Source organism: Oryx dammah, unplaced genomic scaffold, assembly GCF_014754425.2.
Source record: "Oryx dammah isolate SB20612 unplaced genomic scaffold, SCBI_Odam_1.1 HiC_scaffold_18, whole genome shotgun sequence".
NCBI lineage: Eukaryota > Metazoa > Chordata > Mammalia > Artiodactyla > Bovidae > Oryx > Oryx dammah.
The window spans coordinates 112,452,418-112,468,700 of NW_024070202.1; the positions used below are offsets into that span (position 1 = coordinate 112,452,418).

At 43.9% G+C, this 16,283-nt stretch overlaps 1 protein-coding gene across 1 annotated transcript; it reads right to left on the minus strand.

Annotated features, from left to right (window-relative positions):
• Positions 1-884: 884 nt before the first annotated feature.
• Positions 885-2,683, minus strand: LOC120877926 (GTPase IMAP family member 5-like). The gene is made up of 3 exons (XM_040260416.1): positions 2,622-2,683; positions 1,037-1,537; positions 885-900 (listed from the first exon to the last, which is right to left on the minus strand). Exons 1-3 carry the CDS (start codon positions 2,666-2,668, stop codon positions 885-887), a joined length of 564 nt encoding a protein of 187 aa, XP_040116350.1. The 5' UTR covers positions 2,669-2,683.
• Positions 2,684-16,283: the final 13,600 nt, after the last annotated feature.

Here is a 16,283-nt window from a genome sequence, read left to right on the forward strand (position 1 = left end):
CTCTCTTGTGTGGTGTCTTATTATTACTTTTTTTTTTTTACAACCTACAAGGAAGTCAGAGTATGTTTCTGAATAACATAAGGAATTCCAACTGTAAAAAGGAGGTCCCTGGTGAGACGCTCGCTCACACAGCATGTCAGTCCACTCACTTTCCTCTCTGCAAGCTCCCCAATATTTCTTGATGGCATGCAGGTAGTTTATTATCTGTCTTCACCATTTTTTAAAAAAAAAGATTTTGCTCTTATTTATTTACTTTAATTTTTGGCTGCACAGCATATGGGGTCTTAGTTTCTCAGCCAAGGATTGAACCTGCTACCTTTGCATTGAAAGCACAGTCTTAACCATTGGACTGCCAGGGAAGTTTCCGCCTTCACCATTTTTAACACAACAGAAAGGGGAAATTTTTTTCCCCTTGGATTTTATTTACCTAAAAAGGAACCAAATAAAAGGGATTGTGCATCGATGCAAAGAAGCAAAATTGAAAATGAAATTATGTAAAAAGCAAATAAAGTTCCTGATCAACACAGATAGATATGCTGACTCTGAAAAAATGGAAGCTGACCATTGAAGCTGCCAAAAAATGGCAGCTGTCATCTGAAAATGCTCAATGCTGATGTGTACTATACAAGCTAATTACAATGGCAAGAAAAATCAAAAGGCATAGGACAAGAAGAACAAATATTTTGGTATGAGAAACGATCCAGGCTTTGAGTCGGAGGAGAGCCTTGAAGGTTCAGTTTCTCTTGGCCTCTTTCAGGTCTTGCTTTTGCTTTGGAACCTGCAGCCATACCTTGTCCCAGTAGTGCCTCTGACCTTCTCCATGGGCGCCTGCAGCCATACCTTGTCCCGGTAGCACCTCTGACCTTCTCCATGGGCGCCACCCCTCATATGCTGGAGCATCTGTGCATCAAAGAAGAGCTCGTTGGTGAGGAAGGGGCCCTGGTGTTCCTGCTCCAGCCCCTTGATCACGGCCATCAGCTGGGCCAGTTGCTCTCTCTGCTCACCCCCAGAGGCCCGGTTGTTGAAGGTGCAGTACCTCTGCCTGCACTCCCGGACCAGGCTCCTCAGGCTGAGATTGTCTGTGCTTGCCACGTACTCATCTAAGGATCCTCCTGCCAAGTCCTCCTTGCGGGTGAAGAGGATGACCATGTATCTCTCGGCTCCTGCCCCAAAGACCTCCTTCACCCTGGTCATGGCCACCGTGTCCTGATCGGTGAAGCGCCCCAGCTGGGTCACCAGCAGCAGCACATGGGGCCCTGGCACCGACAGCAGGTAACAGGCTCCGATATTCTCATACACCTCTTGATCCTGGGCCCCGGCCTCAAAGATGGGGGGCGTGTCCACCACCAGGATGCTCCTCCCATTCCACATGCCTGTTGCCCTCTGACACTTCCTGGTCACTGCCTGGGTCTCCAGCTTGGACTCAAACACGGGCTGGCAGAGGATGCTGTTCCTGGTCGCACTTTTCCCACTGCCTGTTTTGCCTACCAGGATGATCCTCAAGGAGGAGAAGTGTTCAAAGCCTTGATGTTCTATAGGTAATAGGTAAAGTCACTCAGTCATGTCCGACTCTTTGCGACCCCATGGGCTGTAGCCTTCCAGGCAATAGAACTGGAGTGGATTGCCATTTCCTTCTCCAGGGGATCTTCCCAACCCAGGGATCGAACCCGGGTCTCCCACATTGTAGACAGACGCTTAACCATCTGAGCCACCAGGGAAGTCCTTGATGTTCTATCTTGCCTGTTAAAAAAAAAAAAAAAAGGATTTTTCCGGTTTTACTAAGTTTGTGATTCTTTTTTAAAGTTTTTATTTTATCTTGGAGTATAGTTGATGATGGGCTTCCTAGGTGGTGCTAGTGGGAAAGAATCCACCTGCCAATGCTGGAGACATGGAACACAGGTTTGATCCCTGGGTTGGGAAGGTTCCCTGGAGGAGGACACGAGAAGCTGCTGCAGTATTCTTGCCTGGAAAAGCCCATGGACAGAGGAGCCTGGTGGGCTGCTGTCCACGGGGTTGCAAAGGTTTGGACATGACATAGTGACTAAACAACAACAAACAACAACAAGAGTTGGCAAGGGTGATGCTGTGCCAAGAGCTAAAATTTTCAAGAGATGAAGAGTGAGAATCCAAGGACTTCTGGAGTTCTTATGAGCCCACGTGAATTAGGTTCATTCTAGGCTCCCCAAATCTGTTATTTTTGGCTCCCCAAATCTGTTATTTTGTTCCTTTTACTCTGTTGGTTCTTCCCTTACTTAAGTATTCTGATTTTTTTTTTTTTAAACATGATTACTAAATCACTATGGGGAACTTCCCCTCTTTTCAGCTGAGCACAGGCAGGGAAAGATATCATTTCCACAATTCTGTTCCGAATCCACTGACTTCTGACTTGAAGTTTTGTTTCCACATTTCCCATACATCACCATAGGGGTCAGGGTGTCATACTTGGGTGTGTAGGGTGTGATGACAGTAGGGAAGAGAAAGAACGTGATAGCTGCCTTTTTCTCCTGCAGTTTAAAGTAGCTGGGTTTCTCTCTGTCTCAGTGTTTGAGGTCACGGAGTGGAGGAGGGAGGACAGTAACTGTCTCCTGGTGTCCAGAGTGCTTGAGAATTTGGAGGGTTTCTTACCTTCAGTCATGGTTCTGTATCTGCTCCTCTGCAGCCCTTCCATTCGCTTCTAGAATAAAAAAAGGAAAGGAATAAAAGCAAGTGTCCTTATAGGAGGTGATAAGACCTGAGAACACCTCCAATTCAGACAGCCGAGAACAATTATCCTTAGATGAGCCATTTCCATTGCTAACTTTCTAACTTATACTTTGCTTTCAAATATCCATATATAACTTTAAGCAAGCCAGGTGATGCTAAGTTATGTTAACACAGTGAACTCTTGCTTTGCCTCCTCATTCTACAGGAAAGCAATAAATGTTTGAATACATATCAGTTGATTTTCTCCCTTCAAACTGAAAAGGCATGAAATAAAGGAAGCCTTCTTCTATGGAATAAGAAGCAAGACTTTTATTTATTATTATTATTGAAATCAAAGCAAACTTGCTAGACTAGAGAATAAAAGTTGCCTTGTTCTAAATGACAGTGATTTGTTTGATCTACTGGGCATTTCCAGTCCCAGAAACCCTTTGTATCAGATGGACATCCCAGTGGCAAAGAGGAAAGTACAATGCACCTTCCAGTGGGAGCGTGGAATTTGGGTCCAAGGCTTTTTGAGGATGGACATGAGAGGGAGAAGGGGAAGAGGCCCGAACATGGTCACCACCTCCTTCCCTCTGAGCAGCTGGGGGAAGAGAAACTGGTGCCCTGACTGAGGGACAGCAGCAACATTCGGGACAAATTCAGGATAAAGTAATTTCCTGCTCTGTTTTAAATCAAATGTCTTTTCTTGTGGGTCTCCCAGTAACAACTTAAGAAAAATCCCAGTAGACATAAGCAGAAATTGGCAAAACCACGGAGATAAATGTTTCGTTCAGATGAGGCATACTGTTGCATCATTCTTGGTGCTAGAAAAGGTAAGCATGCATTGGAAAAGGCAAGCATGCAGTCTGCAATTATAATTAAGATGAACTCTGAGCCTATGGGCTTCCCTCATAGCTCAGTTGGTGAAGAATGGGCTTGCAATGCAGGAGAACTGGGTTCGTTTCCTGGGTTGCGAAGATCCTCTGGAGAAAGGAATGGTTACCCACTCCAGTATTCTTGCCTGGAGAATCCCATGGGCAGAGGAGCCTGAAGGCTACAGTCCATGGGGTCACAAGAGTTGGACACAACTTAGCAACTAAACCACCACCACCACTGAACCTATATTTTATTTATTCAGTTTTAAAGATTATGTAGTTATGAAACAAACATTTTAAGGAGAGAAATAAATACACTGAGTAATGAAATAAATTCCATGATGTGCAATGAACAAATCTCAGTATTTTGGCATTTTTATTACTGCTGTTCAGTTTGATTGAAAAAGTTAAAACTTTACAGATATAGTTTCATTTATTTATTTTTTGACTCCCTCAACCCCGAGTCTCATTCTTCCTCTCCCTTTAGAGGCAAACACTATTCTGAGATGTTTATGTGTCTATCTCATTTGTGTATTTACACTTGTACATGCACATCTATCTATAGTTAAGATACAGTACTTTTTGGTATTTTAATCTTTTACAGAAATGGCATTGCTTATGTAACATTTTATCCAGTTCTTTCTTAACAAACATTTGGTGTTCCAAATGCATCTTTGTTACTACCAACAGTAGTGCTACGACCAACGTGACAATCCCTCTGGAATGTCCAGCTTCTGCCTGACTGCTGCTGCTGCTAAGTTGCTTTAGTCGTGTCCGACTGTGTGACCCCATAGACGGTAGCCCACCAGGCTCCCCTGTCCCTAGGATTCTCCAGGCAAGAACACTGGAGTGGGTTGCCATTTCCTTCTCCAATGCATGCAAGTGAGAAGTGAAAGTGAAGTTGTTCAGTCGTGTCCGACTCTTAGAGACCCCATGGACTGCAGCCTACCAGGCTCCTCTGCCCATGGGATTTTCCGGGCAAGAGTACTGGAGCAGGGTGCCATTGACTAGATGTTACCAAATATGGCTCCAGGAAACTTGTGCTGAGTTGTGCTGGCAGCAGCCACATACGAGCACCCTGCAAATCTTTGCCTACACTCTAGTAATACTAGATTTTAATTTTTTTGGTCAACCTATTGGTCATAGAGTAGGATGTCTTAATTGGTTTAAACTTGCATTTTATTGATTAACATTGAATTAAAAATGATTTCCATAGTTGATTTGCTATTCAGCAAATTTAATATTTCTACCTTTTCACATATTTCTATTCACTCAGTCGAGATGCATAGAAATGGTCCTCATTAAGGAAACCATCTCCTGTCACACTATCAGAATCTATTAAGATAACTTCTTTCCTTTCCTTTTCCTCCTGCACCTCTTTCCTTTTCTTAACCCCCAAGAAGACCATTTTCCTTACCACCTTCTCCCACTTGGTGTCCTTGCCTCTGGTAAATTATACTCCAGCTTTTGCTGAAATTGCTCAGATTCTCTGACATCTTTTCTATCTCAGATGGCATTTTCTATTGGAACCAGTGTATTGAAGTAGTAAAGACAATGATGACAGTCGTGACAATGTTGATGATGAACTTCACCATCATAATAACCCTCTGTGCAGCCATTTGTAATTTTCAATTTTTCTTTCATATCCATTATTTTAATTGTTTGCCCCAATTCCCTATGATGTGATCGAGATAGGTATTAAAATTTCTATTAAAATATTAAGAAACTGAGTCTCAACTAACATGCCCATGTTCACAAAACTGTCATGGAGCTAAGAACAAAAACTGGCTCATTTTGCCTGCATATTCTCCTAGGTTCATCGGGGAGGAGAAGTGAAGATAAAGTCATTGAGCCTCTTGGAACACCACATACCATGTTGCCGTCCATGATCAGGACATAAACTGAACCAACAAAGAGAACTGTATTGCAAAAGCTTGGGTGCCTTTTATTTATTTATTTTTTTAAAGATTATTCAAACATAAAATCGTAGGGGACAGAAGTTGCTCAGAATGGAAAGATTTCAGTTTAAACAATCTGGTGTTTTTACATGACTTGATGATCAGTGTGACCCAAATGGGGCTCTGTGGCTGCCACAAAACACCATCAAAGTCCTGAACTGGGGAGCAGAGGTGCAGCACTGTCTTCCTGAAGCATCTTCTGAGTGGGTCAGGTTGCCAGGGGGTGACACATCTCACCAAGGAATAGAGTTTTGGGGGCAGATATTAACAAATAGCAAAGTGTCCAGAGGTTAGTCAGAAAGGATATTGATGGAAATGCTGAAATGACAGGATATTAAAAGGACTGAATTAAACCTAGGAAGAGATCCGGAAGCATTGTAAACCTGAAGCAACGTGACACGGGTCAATTGCAGAACAGACAAAAGTGGGAGAATGAATAATGGAGGCGGATTTCTTTTCCACAAAGAAAACCCTAATCTTCCCAACATGGGACCAGGAATCATGAGAGAGACAGTATGGTAGCAGAGATTATACAGGAATCTGACAGGAACAGCAGGGGGATCTAGCTTAGGGAGGAGGTTGAAGCAAATGAACATCATATACCTATTGATCTTTAAACTGGACGAACCTAATGTTATCTTGATGCTATCTCATTTTATCAAACCACTAGAGTAGGCTCTCTCCTGCTGTTTTAGGAAAGGTAAAAATATTTTTCCTCTGCCTTATTCATGAGTCTCTCCTTCCCCGACTGTTTGAGTCCCTCTGTTTCCCGGCATCACTGGTTTCACAGTTTAGCATCATGATTTCATAACACGGCTTTCACAGGAGGTTGACAGCAGACAAAGGGATGGTTCCTGCACACGCTGGGGGTCTCTCTGCCATAGGTCGAATTCTACACCGTGTGGTAGGAAACGTGGCTATCTGGGGAAGAATGCGGTGGCTTTCAGAAGATCAAGGTCTTGGAACAATGTCCACTGAGAGGTTTTTGTTGGGAACGTGGCTCAGTGAGGGTTCTCGTCCTGTGGAGCCCTAGGAATGGATTCATGCACCAGCCTTCTCTGGGTGGTCATGCTTTTCAGGGACCAGGCGGGGGTGGTATGGGTGAAGTTAAGAAGGTAAAACTTAAGATGTTCGCTCCACCTAGTTGTGAGGTTCAGTTTTCTCATCTGTCAAATTGTTGTTCAGTCGCTCAGTCCTGTCCAGTTCTTTGGGACCCCATGGGCTGCAGCACTCCAGGCTTTCCTGTCCTCCATTATCTCCCCAAGTTTGTTCAATTCATGACCAATGAGTCAGTGATGCCATCTAACCATCTCTTCTCCTGCTGCTCCCATCTACTTTTCCCTTCAATCTTTCCCAGTATGTGAGAATATTAGCGAAGCTTTATGAAACGCTGTGAAGCTTACTGAAAATCAAAAGAGCTACGGAGTAGGCAACTAGACATAAAAGACTGCAGCGCTGTGGAAAGCGATGGGCAGGAACGCGGGGTGAGCGGTTCCCAAATCCGCTTGGTTCCCCCTGGGAGCCTGCTGGTGTCCATAACGCTTTCCACCGGCACCCGGTTTCACTGACAGGAGACCCCAGAAGCATGGAACCGGTTCGAGGTCCCACCAGAAATCAGTAGCCCTGACTCAGCCGCGGCCTCCAGAACACTCCCTCTTCTCCCCGCTCCCAATCCTCCAGGACGCAGGGACCCCCCGCAGGGCCCCCTTACCAGGCTCAGCTCTGCGGGCTGGGTGCCGGCGAGCCGGCGGGAGCGCGCGGCCGAAGGTTGCAGGGCACGACTGCAGGGCACGACTGCAGGGCACGACTGCAGGGCAAGAAGGAAAGCGGGGCTGACCGAGCCCACGTGCCTCCTGTCCCCGCAGTTGGGGACACCCCTCCGGGCGAGGCAAAACTGCTGCCGCGAAAACTGGAGATCAGCGAGTTCGCAGCAGTGCTCACCCCCAAAAGATGCTTGCCTTCTGAGACCGTGAGCGCCTCGCCTCTCCCATTTCCTCTTTAAGATGGGTGACAAAAGACCACTCTGATCCGTCTCTTGCCACCTTCTGTCTTCTCATGATTAACTGAAAGAGTCCCAGACACTATTTGTTCATTTATTCATTCATCAAATAGGTGTAACTCCCTACAATATGTCTGACCAAGTCCAAACAGCTGGTGACCCCACTCATAGTTCTTCCTCTCCCCTGAGCATTGGAATTTAGGGAAGACATTGAAGAAGCCTTACTGAGTTGGGATGATGCTGTGAGAACACCTGGTGAGCTCGACTTTGTCTTCTTAGGATCTCCAAATGCAAAGACCAGAGGGGAGATGATAACATTCCATGCCAATGAGTAAGCTTTCGGTTCAGTTCAGTAGCTCAGTCGTGTTGGACTCTTTGCAAGCCCATGGACTGCAGTGTGCCAGGCCTCCCTGTCCATCACCAACTCCTGGAGCCTACTCCACCTCATGTCCATCACATTGGTGATGCCATCCAACCATCTCGTCTTCTGTTGTCCCCTTTTCCTCCCATCTTCAATCTTTCCCAGCATCAGGGTCTTTTCCAATGAGTCAGTCCTTCACATTAGGTGGCCAAAGTATTGGAGTTTCAGCTTCAGCATCAGTCTTTCCAATGAACATTCAGGACTGATTTCCTTTAGGATAGACTGGTTTGATCTCCTTGCAGTCCAAGCGACTCTCAAGAGTCTTCTCCAACACCTCAATTCAAAAGCATCAATTTGGAGCTCAGCTTTCTCTATAGTCCAACTCTCACATCCATACATGACTACTGGAAAAACCATAGCTTTCACTAGATGGACCTTTGTTGGCAAAGTAATGTCTCTGCTTTGTAATGTGCTGTCTAGTTTGGTAGTAGCTTTTCTTCTAAGGAGCAAGGATCTTTAATTTCATGGCTGCAGTCACCATCTGCTGTGATCTTTGGAGCCCCCCAAAATAAAGTCTCTCCCTGGTTCCATTGTTTCCCCATTTATTTGCAATGAAGGGATGGGACCAGATGCCATGGTCTTAGTTTTCTGAATGCTGAGCTTTAAGCCAACTTTTTCACTCTCCTCTTTCACTTTTATCAAGAAACTTCAGTTCTTCTTCGATTTTTGCCATAAAGGTGGTGTCACCTGTGTATCTGAGGTTATTGGTATTTCTCCTGGCAATCTTGATTTCACCTTGTGCTTCATCCAGCCTGGCATTTCTCATGATGTACTCTGCATATAAGTTAAGGTGACAATATACAGCCTTGACGTACTCCTTTCCCGATTTGGAATCAGTCTGTTGTTCCATGCCAGCTGTAACTGTTGCTTCTTGACCTGCGTACAGATTTCTCAGGAGACATGTCGGGTGGTCTGGTATCCCCATCTCTTTAAGAATATTCCACAGTTTGTTGTAAGCTTTAGATATGTTTTTCCAGGTGGTTCTGTCAGTGACATAAGCTGTAGAAATAAGTTTTACTAGGAGATTGAGCAGCTGGATTGGTGGGGGTGCTATGGGAAACCATGAGAAGAAGAAGGTTTGCTCACTGACTTAGAACTTACCTTAGGATGGCTGGCCTGGGAGACAAACAGGGAGAAAATTGGGGAAAAAACATACTTCCCAAACTGATCTCAAGAGCTTCTGCTCTTAGAAAACCACATAGTTTGGCTTATCCTGATATGTCTAAGTATGAGGAGACTGGGATGTTGCCCGCTGGCTCTTTATGTTCTTGCCCTCAAACCTGAGGCTTCTCAAAGTAATGTGATTACACTCAAACATCATTTAATACAATTAAAATTCTGTGATCGTTTGCCTGATCCTGTGAGCACCTGCATCCCAGAGCACAGTCTCTCCTTAGCCTACTTCTCCAGCCTCATTTCCAGTGAATCCCCTCCCCAGTCAGCCATTCCGGTGGCAGAAGATTTCAGTGCTTTTCCCAACCCACCTCGTGCTTTCCCTCCTAGGACCCTTCATCCCACCCCACATTTCTGCTGGAGTCCTCTCTGTGCTTTACCGTCCATTTCAAACTCTACCTCTTCATGTTGCCCACCTGGTTCCTATAGGTAATTGTGTTCAACCTGCATTGGCTCCAACAATGAAGGAAAAGTAAAGGGAGAGGCTGGCTCAATAACCCCTCTCTGGCTAAAGGACTCTACTGGGGTCCAGCCCCGGTGGATCCAGGGAATTCAAAGGTGGGGACGGCGTCGGCGTCTTTGGAAAAATACATATTTAATTACAGATATAGAGAGAGATTAGAAACAGATAGTGTAGTAGGAGAATTAGTGGAGAAAAGAGGCTGAATTTCAGCCAGAGAAAAGGGAGCAAGAAAGAAGCGACATGGTGGAATCAGTCTTTCCGGAAACTGATCCGATTTCTTTATTTTGGGGTTTGCTTATATAACTTTTGTTACACATAGGGATGAATACAGAGTCACGTGGGGGTCTTAGGGATATTACATCATCTTCTGGCCATGAGTAAGACCTGCTGACATTCTATGATCCTTTCTTTCTGATAACCAAAAACCTTATTTCCTCCAAGGATGTTTTTTCTTAAACCAGGCACCACCTCCAGATAAAGTTGCATTCCTATAGGGTGAGGGTGTAGTGAGTTACAATCAAGAAAGGAATTTATTTAACCCAAGGTTAACAGGATTAATCTTAAGGGTTAATACCTATCTCTCCTATATGCTTAAAGGTTAATACTTATTTCTCCTATATGTTAGTCATATTCATTATAAGGGCAGGGAATATGGGAGATTTAGCAGCAAACATCAGCCTGACAAATGAAAATCCTTTCATCAATGTAATTCCTAACCAATCCACTGTATTAATAATTTCTAGCTCCCCCAAAGAATTTGCCTTTAGTAAGTCTAAAACATCTTGTGCCTCTCAGATTGGGAGGCTGTAAACAATCACATGTGGCCGGATGAACCTATACAGGTGGGCTAGATAACCTTCAGAGGAGTTCGTAAGCTGAAACACTCTTGTCACGCCCAGGAATTTTAATTGCCTTGGAGCTGCACGTTTACTCCTTCTCCGAGAGAAACGGTTATGGGGGAGAGCCCCCCGTAAAGTCAGAGGTGTAGGCGAGAGCATAAAACAGACTCTGCTTTTGGGGTAGATACTCGGGGACAGGGGGTTTCCTGAGGCTTGATCACGCCTTTGCGTATACCAAGCCTCCTTCCTCATGACCTTTGCCATGGGCGGAGTTCCTCACGCTGGGCCCCAAAAGGACTCAGAGGACAGGTTTGTCTAGAACTCAAGCCGAAACTGTTCATGTTTCTGCAGTAACTCTCCTACTGCCCACCCCATCAAAGCTTTCAGTAAAGTTTACCCTGGGGCAAATCACACGATATGGTTAGCTATTTTGTGTCTAGACATCAACAAACTCCCATAATTGACACCAGAGCAGAAATGAAGAAACAGCCACAAGATTCAAACCCAAGAAGCAGGCTAGCTAAAGCAAGAGGTCCCCGTCAAAAATGGAAATGAAACAGTGCTACAGGTAATCCATAGAACTCTAGAGGAGGTCACTGGAATTTCCATATAGTTTGAAATGCAGGTTAAAATAAACTTAAAATAATTTTTAAGAAGGAGGTAAGCTCCTAGTGAAATCTGGGGTGACAAATTGTTCTTAATTATTGTAAAAAATGTTGATTTCTGTATTCTGAATGCTCTGAAAGTTCAAAGTTCATGAAGCTCAGTGCCCCTCAAATGTGTTGTTTTTTAGAATTACTTGAGTATTCTTCAAAAATGTCGATTCTGGGGGCACCGTGCTCAGAAATTCCGATTTATGAATCTGATGTATCTGATATTATCAGTCCACACATCAGAGTTTGGAAATGAGCCATTTATTAGGACCCCTTCATTGTACAGATGAGAAAACTGAGGTGTTCCTACAGCAGGGGTAGGAGAGACTTGAATTAGGGAGCCAATGTGTCAGGGCTCATGAGCACGAGGGGTTGAAGACCTGGTTCCTAACCTCTTTAGTCTCTTGAGGGTCCCTTACTGTGAACAGAGGGGAGAGGGGGAATCTGGGGCAGGGTTGAATTCTGATGGTTTCTTGACTCAGCACACTGTAACTTGCTCTGAAGTTAGATTGCTTTGGGGCCACAGGAAAGATCCTTTGCCTGTACTGAACGTGCAGTTTGAGCAATGTTGAATGCCTTTTAAAATACATTTTACTCCTAGAAATGGTTCCAGTACAGACTTTTCTTACTGTATGGGGGAAGTGTGGAAGGAGACAGACATGTGGGCCTTCCAGACTGGGGACCATGCTCATAAAACTTTTTTGAACTTCCTCTATTGGAAACTTTGAACATCTTCACAAATCCAGACACCCCATCTTAATGGGTCCGGCTGTTACTGAAAGGTGACTGGTGGAGCCCGGGTGCTCAGACAGTAAATGATCTCACAACCATGTTCCTTCTGATTGGTTGTAGCTCTTGTTCCGTGTGGGGCTCACCTTTCCTGGTGACAGGCTCTCACCGGTGATCCAAGAAAGCCCTGATCTCTGCTTTCTCTTAGGTTGTGAGTAGGGCACCCTGTTTCCTTCCACTGTGCATAGTGGAAGTCTTTGAGACTCAGAGCCCCGGAAAGCCCAGAGATAGGGTTACGTGGTGATGACTTAAAGAAACAGGAATATTCTTTGTGGGCTTAAAGCATTTCTTTTACAAAACCTCCCTCCTGTTGTGACTAATGTGCTGTACTCTCCAGCAGGGGCCCCTGACACCAAATATCTTGTAGGACTACAAGGCCCCAGTCTCTTTCTAGAAGAGCTTAGGGATCTAAATGTCAATTACTTCTTACCCTGTGGCATTTCCTTCATATAAAATAATTCCAGAGTGTCTCCTGCCCCGGAACAAAGAATATATTTACTTCTTGTTAAGTTGGAGAAAGATTCAAAAACCTTCAGCTTCTACACTGACAACAAGAATTGGACAGAATGAAAATATAAGTTCTGTGTGTCAAAGGATGATTGAAGCAAGGAAGCATTGAGGAACTGAATTCTGGATATAAAACAGCCTTTTGTAAGTGAGGAGAGAGCTGAGGAGTCTTTTATACCTAGGGTGCTTGGTCTGGATACAAACATTTGCAGGTGTTGGCTTGTTTTATACACTATTTGCAAAGTGGAGGCAAAATTAGATGATCATTTTACAACAACATGGGCTATCGAAATAGATTGGAATCCATATGATCCTAAGGAAATGCTAAATTGTCTATCTTGAAAACTCCTTCCTTTCTCATCACAGTATTTTTTTTTCCCTAAGAAAGCAGCAGTGGAAAAGGGCCAGGAAAATAATGAGAAATTCTTCTATCCTATTAGGCCCTGCTAGTGAAGTCAAACCATTTAAAATTGGAACCTTATACTTTTCTCAGTTCAGATGTTGGCTAGATTAAAAAATATATACAGGTTAGATAGAAGATTGTTATGCATAGTATGACTCAGGAGTGAAATTAATCGATTTAATGTGGTTCATTCTCATTTCAATTCAAGTTTTGGAGCCAATGATGTGATCACTGTAATCAGTAAACAGATAAATTAACTTGCACTATCCATAAATTAATCCAAACCAGGGGAAACATAAGCTTTCAGTTCGGTTCAGTTCAGTCACTCAGTCGAGTCCAACTTTTTGTGACCCCATGAAGCACAGGATGCCAGGCCTCCTTGTCCATCACCAACTCCCAGAGTCTACCCAAACCCATGTCCATTGAGTCAGTGATGCCGTCCAACCATCTTATCCTCTGTCATCCCCTTCTCCTGCCGTCAATCTTTCCCAGCATCACGGTCTTTTCAGATGAGTCAGCTCTTCACATCAGGTGGCCAAAGTATTGGAGTTTCAGCTTCAACATCAGTCCTTCCAATGAACACCCAGGACTGATCTCCTTTAGGATGGACTGGTCGGATTTCCTTTCAGTCCAAGGGGCTCTCAAGAGTCTTCTCAAACACCACAGTTCAAAAGCATCAATTCTAAGGTGCTCAGCTTTCTTGTAGTCCAACTCTCACATCCTTACATGACCACTGGAAAAGCCATAGCCTTGACTAGACTTACCTTTGTTGGCAAAGTAATGTCTCTGCTTTTCAATATGCTGTCTTAGTTGGTCATAACTTTCCTTTCAAGAAGTAAGCGTCCTTTAATTTCATGGCTGCAATCACCATCTGCAGTGATTTGGGAGTGCAGAAGAATAATGTCAGTCACTGTTTCCACTATTTCCCCATCTATTTACCATGAAGTGATGGGACCAGATGCCATGATCTTAGTTTTCTGAATGGTGAGCTTTAAGCCAACTTTATCACTCTCCTCTTTCACTTTCATGAAGAGGCTCTTTAGTTCTTCTTCCCTTTCTGCCATAAGGGTGGTGTCATCTGCATGTCTGAGGTTATTGATATTTCTCCCAGCAATCTTGATTCCAGCTTGTGCTTCTTTCAGCACAGCATTTCTCATGATGTACTCTGCATAGAAATTAAATAAACAGGGTGACAATATACAGCCTTGACAAACTCCTTTTCCTATTTGGAACCAGTCTGTTTTTCCATGTCCAGTTCTAACTGTTGCTTCCTGACCTGCATACAGATTTCTCAAGAGGCAGGTCAGGTGGTCTGGTATTCCCATCTCTTTCAGAATTTTCCATAGTTTATTGTGATCCACACAGTCACAGGCTTTCACATAGTCCAGAAAGCAGAAATAGGTGTTTTACTGGAACTCTCTTCCTTTTTTGATGATCCAGCAGATGTTGGCAATTTGATCTCTGGTTCCACTGCCTTTTCTAAAACCAGCTTGAACATCAGGAATTTCGTGGTTCACATATTGCTGAAGCCTGGCTTGGAGAATTTTGAGCATTGCTTTACTAGTGTGTGAGATGAGTGCAATTGTGAGGTAGTTTGAGCATTGTTTGGCATTGTCTTTCTTTGGGATTGGAATGAAAACTGACCTTTTCCAGTCCTGTGACCACTGCTGAGTTTTCCAAATTTGCTGGCATATTGAGTGTAGCACTTTCACAACATCATCTTTCAGGATTTGAAATAGCTCAACTGGAATTCCATCACCTCCACTAGCTTTGTTCATAGTTATGCTTCCTAAGGCCCATTTCACTCCACATTCCAGGATGTCTGGCTCTAGGTGAGTGATCACACCACCATGATTATCTGGGTGGTGAAGAACTTTTTTTACAGTTCTTCTGTATATTTTTGCCACCTCTTCTTAATATCTCCTGCTTCTGTTAAGTCCTTACCATTTCTGTCCTTTATTGAGCCCATGTTTGCATCAAATGTTCCCTTGGTATCTCGAATTTTCTTGAAGAGATTTCTAGTCTTTCCCATTCTTTTGTTTTTCTCTATTTCTTTGCATTGATCACTGAGGAAGGCTTTCTTATCTCTCCTTGCTATTCTTTGGAACTCTGCATTCAAATGGGTATATCTTTCCTTTTCCCCTTTGTTTTTTGCTTTCCTTCTCTTCACAGCTATTTGTAAGGCCTCCTCAGGCAGCCATTTTGCTTTTTTTGCATTTCTTTTCTTGGCGATTGTCTTGATCCCTGTCTCCTGTACAATGTCATGAACCTCCATCCATAGTTCATCAGGCACTCTTTCTGTGAGATCTAGTTCCTTAAATCTATTTCTCAGTTCCACTCTATCCTCATAAAAGATTTGATTTAGGTCATACCTGAATGGTCTAGTGGTTTTCTCTACTTTCTTCAATTTCTGTCTGAATTTAGCAATAAGGAGTTCATGATCTGTATATTGTCACCCTGCTTATTTAACTTATATGGAGAGTACATCATGAGAAATGCTGGACTGGAAGAAACACAAGCTGGAATCAAGATTGCCAGGAGAAATATCAATAACCTCAGATATGCAGATGACACCACCCTTATGGCAGAAAGGGAAGAGGAACTAAAAGCCTCTTGATGAAAGTGAAAGTGGAGAGTGAAAAAGTTGGCTTAAAGCTCAACATTCAGAAAATGAAGATCATGGCATCCGGCCCATCACTTCATGGCAAATAGATGTGGAAACAGTGGAAACAGTGTCGGACTTTATTTTGGGGGGCTCCCAAATCACTGCAGATGGTGACTGTAGCCATGAAATTAAAAGACACTTACTCCTTAGAAGAAAAGTTATGACCAACCTAGACAGCATATTCAAAGGCAGAGACATTACTTTGCCGACTAAGGTCCATCTAGTCAAGGCTATGGTTTTTCCAGTAGTCATGTATGGATGTGAGAGTTGGAATGTGAAGAAGGCTGAGTGCTGAAGAATTGATGCTTTTGAACTGTGGTGTTGGAGAAGACTCTTGAGAGTCCCTTGGACTGCAAGGAGATGCAACTAGTCCATTCTGAAGGAGATCTGCCCTGGGATTTCTTTGGAAGGAATGATGCTAAAGGTGAAACTCCAGTACTTTGGCCACCTCATGCGAAGAGTTGACTCATTGGAAAAGACTCTGATGCTGGGAGGGATTGGGGGCAGGAGGAGAAGGGGACGACAGAGGATGAGATGGCTTGATGGCATCACTGACTCAATGGACGTGAGTCTGAGTGAACTCCAGGAGTTGGTGATAGACAGGGGGCCCTGGCATGCTGCGATTCATGGGGTCTCAAAGAGTCGGACATGACTGAGTGACTGAACTGAACTGAACTGAGCCACAGTCAGCTCCTGGTCTTGTTTTTGCTAACTGTATAGAGCTTCTCCGTCTTTGGCTGCAAAGAATATAATCAATCTGATTTCGCTGTTGACCATCTGGCGATGTCCATGTGTAGAGTCTTCTTTTATGTTGTTGGAAGAGGGTGTTTGCTATGACCAGTGCAGTTTCTTG

What these genes read in the sequence shown, in the direction of transcription:
- LOC120877926 (XM_040260416.1), bottom strand. Translation starts at nt 2,668, where the DNA reads ATGGAAGGGCTGCAGAGGAGCAGATACAGAACCATGACTGAAGGTAA. An exon ending in AGAACCATGACTGAAGGTAA is followed by an intron (nt 1,538 to 2,621) that starts GAAACCCTCCAA and finishes TTACCTATTACC; the next exon opens with TATAGAACATCAAGGCTTTG.